At 31.5% G+C, this 16,626-nt stretch overlaps 1 protein-coding gene across 1 annotated transcript; it reads right to left on the minus strand.

The window, feature by feature from the left end:
• Positions 1-10,269: 10,269 nt before the first annotated feature.
• On the minus strand, positions 10,270-11,134 carry LOC131601901 (uncharacterized). The gene has a single exon (XM_058873834.1). It carries the CDS (start codon positions 10,984-10,986, stop codon positions 10,465-10,467), a length of 522 nt encoding a protein of 173 aa, XP_058729817.1. The 5' UTR covers positions 10,987-11,134; the 3' UTR covers positions 10,270-10,464.
• Between the last annotated feature and the right edge of the window lie 5,492 nt (positions 11,135-16,626).

Raw genomic sequence — 16,626 nt, forward strand, 5'->3', positions numbered from 1 at the left:
TTTTGGAAAATGTAGATATATCAGGATGTTTGAAAGAAATTTGTGTCTTATCATTTTTATTGTGTTATTACTTTGGAGAGCTGTAGTTTGTATGTATTATCACTTTTGGGTGCAATTTTGTTCCTTAATTTCTATTTGTTGTTTCATGTCTATTTGTTTCATGGCCTCTATTATTTTATATATATAATCACATGAACAATATTTTATAATCAATATTTTAAAATGTAATAATTCAATATTTTTATCATATTTTTTGTTTATTATCATAAAAAATGTATTTTATCAAATTGAATAATACTACATAGTCATTCAAACAATTAACTTTTTATCTTACGGGTCACTATCAAATTATTACTTTTTTTTAAATAAGGATATATCAATAGATCAAAACAACTTTGTCAATACAAAGCGATCGCCACCGATCCAACCGATCCAGCTCCAAGCAAGTATTTTTTCTTTCTCCCATGTCACAAGTTTCTTTCTCCATTTCACAATTTAAAACTTCTCATTATAACTTAGCTATTAAATCTCATTAGAACCTAATTTTTATACTATTAATATTTTATTAATAATTTTTTTAAATGGTTAATTTTCATTTTACATATGCAATCCGGTCAAACTTCTTTACTTCATATTTTTTTTCGTATTTTTCAAAAAATATTACACCACAAATAATGCACCCGGGCGACAGCACGGGTCTCTGACTAGTTTCTTTGATAAAATAGTACATAACTTTTCTGGTTAAAATCATTTTGGTACGATTTTATTTTTTGTACAATTCTTCGAAATCTTTATTAAAACCTACAAAACATAAATGAATTAAAATAAAAAAACACTTGAAACAAATGCAATTTATATTAAAATCACATGCAATGACAAATTTCCATCAATAGCTATCAATAAAAGAAATGAATTTATCCCCACTTGAGCTGTAACAGGGTAGAAGATTTGTATGGTTAATGGAAAATTAAATAAGTCTATAACTAATTTCCATTTTCTTGTATTGATCAAATGGTAGACAAATTAACTGGAAAAGTATTAGTGTTTTCTTAATGAATACTATGGACACAGTAAAATTGTCGTAGCCCCTCAATATCATTAGAAAACATTTTTCACGCCTTTATGGTAATTTTTCTATTAGAAGAATGTCATTTGAATTATGCAACAGATTTGCCACATTTAATAGATGCAAGGCGGTACTGTTATTATATTTAATTAAAATATCAATGAAAGTCTTTATGAATAAGTTCTCTATTTTAGGATTGTCTTGATAATTTGGAATTTGGTGTTAACTAAGTGTGAAGAGAGAAACTTGATGCTAAGTTAGGATAAGCTACATATCATTATTAAGGAAGGTATAATGTTGGGACATAGGAATTTGGTCAAGATAAAGTATAATTAATAAAAAATCTACCATCTCTGCAAATGTGAAATACTTGAGAAGCTTTCTACTCCATGAAGGCTTCTATATGTGGTATGGACTATTTGATCTGCTCATAACGATAAGATTTTCATCGATCTGGCAACAAATACGAAAGAGTTGGATGATAAACGTATTTTTTAGCTTGGAGCTAGTTCCATCATAAATCTCAGACGAACTCTTTCTCCTTTAAGAATTGGCTTCAAAATCCTATCTTGTGTTTGACTCAATAGAGGATCAAGATTTTTGGCCGGGCTTCTTGGTTTTACGTGGTTGTTGTTGCTTCTTGAGGACCTAGTTTTTTATTTTGGAGGTTATATTGTCTGAGCTCTAGCTTGACCTTGTTTGGTTAATGTTTCATCATGGAGTTCTCCTCTTTATTTTTTTTCTTCCTTCTTGTTGTTCTGGTTGTGGTTTCTCTTTTATATGTTTTTTTTAGTGTTGATTGTTTTGATTTTCTTTTAGACTTCTGACTAGGCACTTCTTGTGCCGTGTGTATTTCCTTATATTTTTGTGTGTATTTCTAGCAATTAGAATTGTGGCATTAAAAGATTCAGCTATGTTGTTCATCAATACATCACACCTAGGGAAAAAACTAAATGCATGCTTACACCAACATTTAGGAGGAATTCCCATTAGCCATGTCCAAGCATTTGGTTCTACCTTCTTCAAATCATCCATCTTCTGCATCCATGCCTGATGATATGTTGCCTTGGCTGCTCCCATCATTAAATCTCTTATGAGTGCTCCCCACCAAATTTCTTCTTAAAATTTGCATATAAATGCCTAAGGCATAGCCTATGCTCAACTCTTTCAAACATTTCTTCAAATACTGCAACCAATCCCTAAAACAGAAAAGATAAGACAGTTACATAACATGGCATCAATCCCTAAAACATACAAGATAAGACAGTTACATATATGGCATCAAACAGAAATAACATGGGTTACCTTTTGTTGATCTGAAATAAAGACATATCTATTATCTTTTCCAACATCTTCCATTAAGAGCTGCAAAAACCACCTCCATGATTCTTTTGTTTCTATTTCCACAAGTCCAAAGGCTAATGGAAAGTACTGGTCATTGGGGTCCCTACCAACAGCTATCAAGAGTCGTCCTCCATATTTGGTCTTCAAATGACAACCATCAACCCCAATGAAGGGTCTGCAGCCATTAATAAATCCTTTTTTACATCCATCAAAGCAAAAATAAAAAGAACCAAACCTGGGCTGGATGGATGGTATTGGTCTGTTAGTGGTTATCTTCACAATATTTCCATTATTCACCCTATGCAACTCAACTGCATATCTCCACAAATCAGCATATTATTTGTCTGCATCTCCTTCTATGATTTGTCTTGCAATCATCTTAGCTTTCCATGCCCTTGCCACTGTTATGCCAACTGAATAGTTTTGCCTCATGTCTTGAATGATGTCACAGATCCGGACTTTATCAGATGTTTGCATTTTCTTGACCACAGCCTTGGCCACCCACTTTGAATTGGCAGTTTTGTTATCCAAAACCCTAGCACATGTGTGGGTGTCCTTTATAGTCTTAATAGAAAATGTGTGTTTATGGCCCACCTTTGAACAAAGCATTAAAAAACCACACTTGGCCTTACATTCAACCCTCACTCTATACCCCTCATTTTTTACAAAAGTTATTTCCCTCCCATTCAAAACAGTCCACTCACGAATAGCTTCCCTAAAGTCATCTAGGGAATTGAACTCCATACCCCACTTAAACTTATAATCCTTATTCAATTCCTCTTTTTTAAACTTCTCAAACCTTGGCCCTTTTTCGTCTTCTGAGTTATCAGGATCAGAGCTCAATAATTCTTCACTAGCATACTCTTCATCATCACACTTCTTCTTATTTGGATATGTTAACAACCCTGCTATGGCTGGACCCTCACTAAGTGGTATAGTGACATCAATACCATCAAAACCATCAGTTATAGCAGTCGTCCTTTCATCCTCGTTATCGTTCAACCCTTCAACAATCTCTTCATCACTATCATCTAACTCAGACACAAAGTTTTGATTGCTACCAGTTACACTTATACTTGCATCATGTTCCACACACAATACCCCCATCAACTTGCATCGCACAACAATATGCAGCAAAGTCATACGCATCATCATCACTCCTAATCTGAAAGAAATTAGGATCAATGTCAAGGATTTTCGTCCACACTTTGTAAGAACCTTCTAAGTAACCTCACCCAGAAATTAGGTTTTGAATGTGCAGAACGGTCCAGAATCTACTGTTCCCCAGAAATCAAAGTTGATGAACCACCCCTGTAAATCGTTTCACCAGCACTACGTTGAATGAATTCCCCACCATGACAAATAACAACGTTAAACCTTCCGTTTTTCTGCATGTTGTTCACAACATTTAAGACAACAAAATAACAATGCATGTTATAATCAAGTTGCAGAGATGGTTTTTGAACTAACCTGAGACGATTCAACCGTTGCTTCGCCGTTCCCAGCGTTCGCATCATCTTCTCCGTTCGCCTTGTCTTCACCCATGGCAAGAGTATTGAAACCTAAGTTTTACGGGGGTGAAACTGAATGGTTTCTAAACATGTGAGTCATATTTTATTACACAATGGTATTTTATAAACTCACTTGCCACATGGAGCTCACTTGCCACCTGGACTAGTTGGAATAATACACAGTCAGCATTGTTGGTAAAAGGGTGTGGTCAAAATAGTATACATGTTTTATAAGGGTGTGTTAATAAAGAAAAATCTTAAAGGGGGCAAAACCAAATCTCGCCCTAATGGTAGGAGGTTCGTACAATTAACCCATTAATATATTATTTGACTATTAAATAAAGTTTTTTCCTCTTTTTTATGATATTTTTATATTAAAAAATTTATAATTACATTAAAATTAAAAACAAATGAATGTAGGAAACTAGAAATTTACAAGAACTTATGAATATTTTAAATACCAAAAACAAGTACACGAGCCCACACTCCTTTAAACAAACAAATGTAGTTATACGTCATTTTCAACAAGCACAATATAACACATTAAATTAGGATATAAATATATATAATATGCAAACAAACAATTTCAAATTGATCCCATCACAATCACCGAATACATATAGCTACACGTGAAAGGCAATTACGACAAATCTATTGGACAATTTTAGAGTTATTCCGTAGGCTTTCTTAGTAAAATTAGCGATTGGGTGATAAATTAAGCTAAAACGTTATTTAAAATAACGGTTCAGCCATCCCCGTCTCTCCCGATCGCAGTTGGGAGGAATTGAACCGTGGTTATCCCTACCAAGTCCAGCGCCAATCACCACTGGACCAACTAACAATTGGTTTGCTAATTATGTCAAATAAATGATATTTATGTGTAATATAAAAGATACATTTTACTTAATGAATAATAATAGAATCATTTTGAGGTTTTATTTTACTTTTTTTAAAAAAGTATAGACAAAATAATAATAAACACTAAATTCACACATAATCTAATCGTGAAGTTGAGAGTTCGAACTATTTTATTTATATCCAATTTAATAATATTAATTTTTGTCAATTTAATTAAATTTATCAAATATTTTATTTCTTAGTTTATATATTGATAAAGATAAAAAAAAAAAAAAGTGAGATTAATAGTCAAAGAGTTATTATCATGTACAATGGCATATTCTGAGTGATAGGGAATATTACTCAAATTTGTTTTCGAATACCAGTGATGCAGATGTGTGAGAATCTAATTACCAACTGTAGAAGTTTGTAATATTCAGCAACATATAGATAAATTATTGAGTCTGAATCATATTAAACAGTTTAATTAACACCGTCCACTTGATAATCACTAGAGCTGTTAATATGGGCTACCCGATCTTAAACGGGCCGGTCTTGACGGGCCCTGTAATATGGGTTCGAGATTTACTACCCGAGCCCAGCCCTAGATGGGCTTCGGACTACCCGACCTTAAATGGGTATTTTTTTAAAAAAAATTAAAATAAAAAGTCCATAATATTTATTATAAATAAAATTAAAAATTATGATATTTTAAGCATAATACATTTTTAAGTAAAATATTATCTCTTATAAATACTATAATGTGTTTCTAAATACAATATATATCTTTAGTAAAAAAAAATACAATATATGTCTAAATTGTATAAGATAATACTTGAATATTTATTAAAAGAGAAAAACTAATATAGTACGATGAAAAAATGTTGTTTATATTAATGTATAATATTTAAAAGAGAAAAATTAAATAAAATAGAGATAAAATTTAGTGAAGTGAGAAAAATCAATATGCTATTTTGAAGTAAGATAATATAAATATTAATATATTATTAAAAAATTTATAATTATGCGGGCCTAATGGGCTACCCACAGCCCATATAGGCTAGCCCTAATGGGTAGCGGACTTTTCAGAGCTGGGCTAAAAAGGCCCTGAAAAATATGGCCTCTAATTTTAATGCTCAAGCCCTATAATTTTTCGGGCTTGACGATTCGGCCTATATGAACCAGCCCATTTTGACAGCTCTAATAATAACTGGAGAACATTTATCTGCTTTTACATCAAATAATGGTTTAATTCTTCCATTCATCTCTTTTCACCTTATATATAAAGCTTTATTTCCAATACTCCCATGAAATTTTATATTTGCATACAATATGGTACGTATAATCATGTTCTAAATGTGGTACGTATAATCATGTTCTAAAAAATTTGGAGTGACCACTTAAATAAATTATAACTTATATATTAAATATTCAAATTATAATGTATATAAAATATTTAAATTATAATAAACATAAAGTTGAATATCAAATAAAAATAGTAAGACTAAAAATATTTTTAATTAATTGTTTATGATCTTTAAGTAATTTAAAATCACCAATTATAGACTTAGAATTAATACTTGCGGCTATTTTTTTTTCAATATTAATTGTCATGTAATTTCTTAGAAAATGTGCTTCAATTTTAGTATTTTTTTTATCTTGATAATTTTTGTTATTGATCTCAAGTCTGCGTCATTGCGGCTACGGTGTATTGTTTGTTTATGGTAGAAGAATCTTTAGGGCTTTGTCGTTTAAAAAAAGTATTTCGTTAGGTTGAGGTGTATGAGTGATATAAATAACTATCATTTGCCTTGATTCGCAAACAACGTGTGATTATTTTGGCTAGCTCGGAACAATTGCCCCTAGTTTAAGCTAAGGGACACGGTGAAAACTCTGAGTTCTCACAGACGACATCAATACTCTAATCGACCTCAAGTCTGTGTCATTGCAGCTACGAGGTATTGTCTAATTTGAGTGTGAGAACCCTTGTTACTTTATCCTTTAAAAAAAGTCTCGTTATGTATGTTGTATATAATCTACCCTTAACCTCAATTCCTAAACAATGTGTGACCATTTTGGTTAGTCTGGAGTAAATGAATATTTTCAAATTGAAGGAAGTTTTCTAGGATCACATTCTAAAGATTTTCCAATGTCATCCGAAAAAACTCTACTAACATTTACTCCAATTTTTGGTTTCTCGTGAATTCTTTAAGGTTCAGACACATGAGTTATATTTTATTTATCTCTTTCATTCTCACAAACTTTTGTATTGAATAAAGAATCAATTTTTCAAATCTTCATTACTTATATGCTATACAACCATTTGAATAAATCGATAATATAAAATATGAAATTTACCTAAATATAGTAGGTGAAAACCATTGGACAATACTAAACCTAAAATCACATTACTTCGTCCTTAAGTTTACAAAACAATCCCTAAATTGAAATTAACCAAGTGATATTGAACATGAAATTAACATAGTACCTAAATTCACAATATAAATTAGTCCTTAGAATGTACGAATAAAGAAAAACAAAAAAAAAAGAAAAAAAAAAGAACTTACACATTGACAAAAGCAATGTCAACCACTGACATTTTAACTATTTTTCAAGAGTGTTTTATCTTCAATTCTTAAGTAGTTTGATCCATATTTGATGCATTTTACTGATGTATATGTGTTTTTTCTCTATTTTAGGTGAAAGTCAACGAGACAAGATAAATTGGAGTTGAACTGCGACAGATTACACGAAGATTGCACATGGAGAAGATCTACGGTACAAAAACCAGATCCCACTATACGATTTGGTCCTAGTGGCACTACAACCCATAATGGGTGCCTCTAATATTTTTTCCTTTAATGGCCCACAGTATGGATCACAAGGTGCTACTATCCATCCATTACCAGCACTACGACCTGTATTGCACTAGAGGCCAGCCTCAAATTCCAATTTTTTCCAGTTATTATTTTGATGGGCGTTCAATTTCCAAATGTTTCAGTTATTTCTTTTTCATCATAAAGACTTCACAAATTCATGAAATTCTTTATGGATTTAGGCCTATATAAAGCCATGTAACATTGAGAAAAATCACCAAATCACTTCTACATGCTAGTATACTTTTAAGCTTTTGTCATTTTTCTAGATTTTTATTTCATACAAGTTTTGTTACTATGTTAATGTCAAAGTCTCTTTGGAGCAATTTTTGACGGAGTAAAAAACTTGAAATAAATCGCAACCGATAAACCTAGAACAAAACACAGGGTTGTAAGCGCAAAACCTATAAGATAAGCTAGAATCCATAAGAAAAATAAAACTTTGAATTTTATTATAATGAAAGATAATCCTTATGGCCACACCAAATGTCTTTAAATATAGAAAACAAAGAAACCTTAATGAGCTTCAAGAGACTCTATGGATTTTTAATCTAAAATAGAAATAAAACTAAAAATTGTTTATAAATTAAAATAGAAAATAACTTAATTATTAAAATGCTTTCTGACGCGCGATTTCTTTTTTGATATGCGCAATCAGCCTTCCTACATCAATTTTGTATCAATTTACACTGTAATTTAAAGGTTCAATTCAGTTTTATATTATAAATATGCTTCTGTTCATGTTTGCTATTTTGATTAGTTTAGTTTGAAGCATGTTTGAGCAAAACCTTTTAGAATATGGGACATGGAAACTATCTAAATGACATGTCTCATACAAGTTACTATATGACAATAACGAGAAGTTCCTTTTTATTTCAATATTTTTGGTTTAAACAAACATGTTCACTATGAAAGTAGAAACGACTTGAGCATCAATTATACGCTGAAAGTATGTCTGATTTAGAAATTTTGAAAAGTTGAACATGAGTGACGAAAGTGTCTCAGACTCAACTGAGAAATGCTCCACCATATTTAATAGTTGGGTTTTTAAATAATTCTAAAGAACGAGGTATGTTGTGAAAGCAAGTAACTTGTTAATTTTAGACACGGTTATGCGTTGATGAAAGTATCCATTACTAACAATTTCAATTTTTTTATAAATAAATTTCTCGTTATTAACTGAAATCAAACTTGTATGAGCAAGTCTCGAACACGAACTATTGTCCTAAATACTTCTTTATAAATTGGTAAAAACAAATTTCAATTACTTGGAAACATTCACCAAATCAAATCGATGTCCTAAATAAACATATAAATGGAATTCGATAATCAAATTGGGAAAGAAAAAAATGGCCTCATTAAGAAAGAGAAATAGAAAGAAGTTGTGTGTATCATAAAGAAAGAGATGAATGAAATTTAGGGTTTAGTTGTAAATTTTTAGTGCCCGTTTAGTTCGCAGGATAAGAGACAAGATAAGATATATATGTATCATATCCTATCTCGATTTAGCGTTTAATGACACAATAAGGATATGATAAGTTAATCCTGAAATTTATCATATCTTGTCTCTCTAGTTCAAATTGTTATTCTGAATATGAGCTGAGTTAGAATTCGACAAGATAGGATAAGAAATTAATTTACTAATTTATCCCTATAAAATATAATTTATAATAAAAAATTAAATATGATAAAATATAAATAAATATTAATTTGATATTAAATTAAAAATATTAATACATAATTTTATAAAAATATGTATGATTTTGTCATAAGGGTAATTTTGTAACTTTGTATAATATAAAACACTTAAAACAAAATAAAGTGGAATATTTAAAAATAAACTAATTATTAAAATTTTATCAAATTAAATATATTTTCTTGCAAAGGTAGTTTTATCATTTACATATATATAAAATTCATGATATTTATCCAGAAAAACTGAAATTATTTACTCAATCGTGCCAATGAGTTTTTTTAAAATTATTTTAATTAATTAATTTTTTTGACAATTAATAAATTTTAAAAAATTTTACAAAATATTTTAGAAAAATATAGTTGTTTTAAAGGGTAAACTTGTCATATATATATATATATATATATATATATATATATATATATATATATATATATATATATATATATATATATATATATATATATTTGATATCCTAAGTGAACCAAACACATGATAAGATAAGTCTTATCTTGTCAATATTATATTCTATTCTTATCCTACTTTATATCATATCATGTCCCTATTATATCCTGCGCATCATACAGACCCTTAGTTCTTAAAGTTAAGGTGGACATTTTAGTATTTTATCTATATAAAAAAATTAATTTAAAAAAGATTGAGGTGGTTGTGGTTCACTTGTCACAACACTGTGTGGCCAATGTGTTCATGATAAAAAAAGAAAGAAAAAGATGTAGAGAGTAATTTAAATTGTGATTGAGGTTGAGGGTGGTATGTAGATGTTACAAAAATTGAAGCATAAATTTTTATGAAAAATATTTGAAATGTACAAATGATTAAAGTTAAGATTTTTGTTACAAATTAAAAAAAATTGAGATTTGTGTTTCTAAAATTTTCATTTTTGAAGAGAATAACTAAACAAACTTGAATGAAATAATTTAAAACAATGACAAAGAGCATGGATGAGGAATCGGATTGAAATTATCCAAAATCATATCATATAGTATATACATTTTGTAATAAATTAACAACATAATAGTACTACATAAAAAATACTATTTACATTTTCTCCGTACACTATATTACTACTACTCAATTTTTTGAGATGGATAGAGAAGTTGTCCCCATTAGTGATTACTACCATAGAGAAACATAGCTGAAGCTATTGCTTGATTCTTCCCAAAACCTAACAACGTTGCCGTTAAGCGCCGTTAAATCCTGACACGTGTACCATCCATTCTCGTTTTCTCCCGTTCTCGTCTTCAACAACTTCTCCCACCACTCCAATCTTTCTTCCCTGTCTTCCCATAATTCCACCGTTAAATGTAACGTCTCGTTGCATTTTCCATCAATGACATCATCCTCGTTATAGTACGAGGTAAACTTCATCTTTCCCTTCGTGACCCCGTCAACATCGTTAACGTCGCCGTCACAAACCACAGTACTATGAACACGAGACAGAACATTATCATCATCGTTACAAGGCTCCAATAGCTCCGAAACCGTGTCATCTTGGCTAGAAGGAGGTAGTAATTCAGGGTTGGGAGTCCGGATCCTCCAGAAGATGACGGCGAGCCATGTCCATAAATTGTTAAAGAAATCGAAGCTCAAGTGGTGGAAAGCTAGAGCTTGTAGGGGAGAATCTTCTAAGACGTTCATCTTTCTCTCTCTTTCTTTTTCTTTGAGGTTGTTTATGCTTCACTATGATTGTTGATGGAGATGAAGGTATGAGATAGGAGGGGTGTGAGTAAGTGAGAGTGGTGAAAGAAGAATTTATTTATGGAGAGGAGGAAAATAGTGAGAACAACATCATAAGTGGGGACCGAACATAGGATCTTACAAAAGATGCTGAGAATCGATACATAAGATGCCCGTATACTTCTAATTATGCTACTTCTCACTATTACTTTTAATACTAAAATATAAATATAGATTTAATTAAACTTTTGCTACCTTAATTTAATTTACGGTTTTATTTTAGTCTCTTAATTAATTTCGTCTTTTCCGTTAAATTTAGAACAATAGCAATAACTTATGCTTATGTGGTAATATATTGACTTACCTCTCAATATTAAAACTCTAATTTAACCAATCGTTAGTTGGTTCAGTGGTGATTGGCGCTGAATTTGGTAGAGAGAACTACGGTTCGATCCCTCGCAACTGCGATTGGGAGGGGGGACTCGCCCCCGAACCGTTCTAAACCGGTGGTATAAAGCAAAAAAAAAAAATATAATTTATGTCTATCTATAAAGTACATACACCTCAAAGATGTGTCGCGGTGTCCAATACATATTGGTGTCCGACACTTATGACATTCATAGACACATGCCAGAAAAGTTAGGTAAGTGTTTGAAAAATCAAATAAGTGTTCCTTAAAAAATAATTTTTTTCTTTGATTCGATATTGTTTGAATCAATGTTCAACACTTGTATGACACTTATACAACATGTATTGTACAATTCAAATAAGTGTTTCATAAAAAATATATATATTTTTGCTTAAACATTCCTTGTACATTTCTTGAACAAATCTCACACACATCTAAAATGGTTAGACGTGTATTGCAGCAATGTTAGTGTTAAGAAGTAAAAATATTATTTTTATTAAATATTTTTAAATATTTAAAAAGTAGATGAATAAATCAAACTTAAACATTATCATATATGTACTGGTATCAGTGTCGTATATCTTAGGGATGGACAACGGTTCGGTTCGGTTCGAGTTCGGGCCCAAAACCAGAAACCGAACCAACTCACGGGTGGGATATGTGGACCCTAATTCCGACCGGTCTGGTTTTCGGTTTATTCGGGTTCGGTCCAATTCGGTTCGGTTTGCAAGGTCGATTTATTTCGGTTAGTGATTTTATTGGGCCATTTAAAATTTTAAGCCCAAGTTTAAATTTAAGCTAATTTTTATTTAATTTGATATTTGTATAGATTGAATCAATTGTTGGGCCAGTTTAAATTGTGGCCCAATTGAAATAATTAATTTCTTGGACCCATTTTAAAATGTAGAAATTGAATGATTTTAATTCTGTTTTTAATTTCAAAAATCAGATTATTTTTACCTTTTTTTCATTCTCATCAAACTATTATATTTCGTTTTTCCATTAAAAGGCATAATTATTTAATTTTTTTTGTTATTCAAAATTGGACAGGATAAAATTGTTTATTAAGTCTAAATCTTTCTTATTTATTAAAATTAAAATATTAAAAAAATATAGTAAATATCAACCGTTGGTCCAGTCTTCCAATTGAAGAGGATCTCAACTCCTCCAGTTGGAGTTAAGATCCTCGCCATTTCTCAAAAGAAATGGAGAACTCCATTACTAAATTTTTCATGATATAAAAGTCAAATTATACAAATACATGTCACACTTTTCAAAAACATATATGCATTGTACATCAAAACTTTAGTAATTGAGCTCTCCATTTCTTTTGAGAAATGGAGAGGATCTCAACTCCTCCAATTGTGACAATTAATCTTATAAAGTAAGAAAGACATGAAAGATGTCTTTTCTCAAATGATTCTTTATCTTTTACTTTGATAGTAATCTACACCAAGATCCTACATAAAAAAAAACTGAAATTAGAAAATTTAAGGAAATAGAAAAAAATTGTTTGCTTCTAATTTCACATACATAAACTAACAAATAGCTAGTTTTATCTCCTAATCCATATCAACAACTTTTGTATAATAATATTTTACTCTTCTTCCATTTTATCTCCTAATCCACTTAATTCAATCCACCTATTAGACTTGAAAAGATTCATGAAATACTACATGAGTATTCCAAAAGAATGTTAAGCAAACATTAGCAACTAACATAAGAGCATCCCTAAATCATACAAGAAATTCACATTAGATATAATTCCTACACACAAAACTGGTTTTTTAACATTTCAATTTTTTTTCTCCTGCTCTTAGCTTTCCATGCTTAAATAACAGTACAAAAGTTAGACTCCAACAAAAAAAAGTTAGAAAACTCACTAACTCTAATGCTTGTTTTGCAATAAGTCCATTTATAGTGAAGTTTCTTTTTATCTTCCTGCAAGACCCAACAAGAAAGAACTCTCAACATTAATGGATACATAAAATTAAATAAAATAATGCAGATGAAATAAAATGATATTTATGCATTTTATTCTCCAGCCAAAGATATCATTTTGTTATCAAATTTAGCCAAAAGTGTCATTTAGCTATCAACATATTAATATTCTGCTATAGCCATAGGTTTTGCACACACGTGCTACATCTCATCCTGTACAGACAAAGAACACTACTGTTAGTAGACATACATGCACCTTTAAGCAATAGAAGTAATAACTAATAACATTTGTAAGATGAACATTAGTATTTACCGAAGCAAAATGAAAACACTATATCAAGTATAAGCTATTTCTCACAGAAATCGTAGATCTGAAATTAGAGAAGGCAAGTCAAATAAAAGGAAAAGGTTTGGATAGCCATTGAAATCATAGATCTGAAATATAGGGGAAAGGTTTTCATCCTACACTAAAAGGCCATATGTACAATAAAAAAGACCATGACAGTAAGACAATTTTTTCCTTTATAAAAGTTTCAAACATTAATCAAAGACAACAGTTAAATAAAACATGACAGTCTAATTGAAAAATATTCAAATATCACACTAAGAATTGTCTAGCAACATAAAGATGAATAATACGTTATGAAATCATAAATCTGAGAGAGAGAGAGAGAGAGAGAGAGAGTGAGAGATTTTACCTTCACAAGAGAAATTCAATGAAACCTAATCATGGATCAAGAGAGGAAGGGAGAGATACGCAACGGATGGCAGGTTTGGGAGCGACGGTGAGCGGCGGCAAATGAAGCTTCATGTAAACATTGAGTTTGAGAACGGCAACCCTAAGGAATCACAAAAGATTAGACTAATTATGAAAGTAGGCAACCCTAATTTAACCTTATGAACACTTACTTTGGGCCATGGATTGAGGGATGGCTTGGGCCAAGATTAACTGAAAGTCCAGCTAGCTCTATGTGTATGTTCGGTCGGATTCGGATTCCGATGGGCCAAATTTTACCAACCGAACCCATCCGAAATCATCCGATGTTATCCAAATCAATGAACCGTTGGAATCCACAACCCGAAATTATCCGACCCGTTTCCCAAAATCCAGTTCGGAACAGACGGTTTGTTTCGGACGGTGGTATTTTGTCCACCCCTAGTATATCTTATTTTAAATTATAAGTGTCGAGTGTTTGTGTTTATCGTGTTTTAGTGTTCGTGTTAGAGTATATGAAATAATGAGTGATTAGTAGCAACAACTTGCAATCTTAACCCTAATGAAGCAAATATCATGTTTAGTAATCGATCCTAAATTCAATGGGCTTTTGGTTATTTCATGAGAGGATGTATGAAGTTCTTTTTGAAATGGTCCTTTAGATTGTATGCATTTTGCAAAACAACAATGGAAGAAGTGTTCAAAGAGTTCAAGTTGATCTACCTTGCTAAACTTGTATGGAGGTGTAGAAGGTACACATGCTGGACACGATGTTCCAGCATTCTGCTCGACATTTGGGCCTTGCGCATCAGGCCATGGTTGTTGCATTTTAGAAGTATATCTGATCAAAGATTGTATCAGTTTTTATTCTTATTTAGTTAACAATATGGTTATATGATTTGTTGGACAGTTGTGAAGATCAAATCAAATTTAAGGAGATACAAATTTGAATTTGTAAGAGATCAAATATCCAACATAATCAACAATATGAACGAAATCAAATCTCAAATCCATGAAGAATGGCTCAGATAAATTTCTATATAAGGAAGACACAACTGGATTTGAAATTCAAGCATTCAAGTATTCATTGAAGATCTTTTAGAGTGCTAGGTTTTGTGTCATGTATTGCATGCTAATGCCCTAATAGGATTAGTGTAGAATCTTTATGTACACCTCTAGGTTTCAGTAACTTGGCATAGAAGGTTTGTCTAGTTGAGTTGTAAAATTCAACATCTTTCAACGAGTTGATTGAAGTTGATCACTAGGGTTTAGTAGTCGTAATCTCATATTATAACTTGTGTGATAGAGAAAGAAAGTGGGTGAATTCTTAGATTTAGGGGGAGACTCTAAATAGAAAGTCATTGGGTAGTGTTAGGAAGAAGCATTGAACAACATGAGATTGTTGTTGCTTGTAAGTCTAAGTATACTAAGCTACTAATAATGAATTTTCTTTATTTAGTTTGTGGACTCAACCCTCCAGATGTAGGTGTAGTTTCACCTAACTGGGTGACCAATTCTTTGTGTTATTTATTATTTTTCAACTCCATCAACTTGCGCAACTCAATCTTTTATATCTATGTTAATTATGGTATATCTTGTTGAACTTGTTGTCGGAGCATCTTACTTGACATTTGTCCCCTGAGGAACATAATTTCCATTGGCATCATAGCAAGCATCCTAGCCTGTTGGGTGAGCTCCAAGGAAGATAAATTCTGCTTAAATGAAGATAATGAAAGATGGAGGATTAGTTCACAAACCACCTGTTTTAGATGGCACCAACTATGATTATTGGAAGTAAATAAAGATTGTCTTTCTCAAATCCATGGATAGTAAAGCATGGAAAGTTGTGATAAAAGGATAAAAACATCTGATGGTTACTTTTGAAGATGGTACAACCAATTTGAAACTAAAAGCTTATTGGATCGAGGCGGAAGATGTTGAAGCTCTTGGAAATTCCAAGGATTTGAATGCACATGTTCAGGTTGATCAACACATGTTTATAAGCCAAAGAAACATGGGATATTCCTAAGACTGCACATGAAGACACGTCCAAAGCTCGTATGTCTAGGCTACATCTACTTACCATCAAGTTTGAGATTGTGAGGATGAATGAAGACGAGTCTATTAGTGAATTCCACATTAGATTGCGTGATATTGACAACATTTCCTTTCCCTTAGGAGAAAAGATGTCTGAAGAGAAGCTTGCTAGAAAAATTCTCAGATCATTTCCTAAGAGGTTTTATATGAATGTGACTGCTATTGAGGAAGCTCAGGACTTAAGTAACATCAAGTTTGATGAACTCATTGGTTCCTTACAAACCTTTGAGATATCCATTAATGACAGGGCTCAAAAGAAGAATAAAGGTATAGCCTTTGTTTCCAATACTCAGGAGGAGGAAAGTCATGAAGATAAAGAGAAGAGCATGTGAGAATCTAATTCTCTTCTTAGGGAAAAGTTCAATAATTCCTTGAAGTACCTGGACAGAAAGTGGAGGACAAATGTCCAATACAAGAGGTCCAACGTCAATACCCAAAA

Source organism: Vicia villosa, linkage group LG1 (assembly GCF_029867415.1).
Source record: "Vicia villosa cultivar HV-30 ecotype Madison, WI linkage group LG1, Vvil1.0, whole genome shotgun sequence".
Taxonomy (NCBI): domain Eukaryota; kingdom Viridiplantae; phylum Streptophyta; class Magnoliopsida; order Fabales; family Fabaceae; genus Vicia; species Vicia villosa.

Bases quoted from the DNA above. Each gene is read 5' to 3' on its own strand.
- LOC131601901 (XM_058873834.1), bottom strand. From the start codon at position 10,986: ATGAACGTCTTAGAAGATTCTCCCCTACAAGCTCTAGCTTTCCACCAC.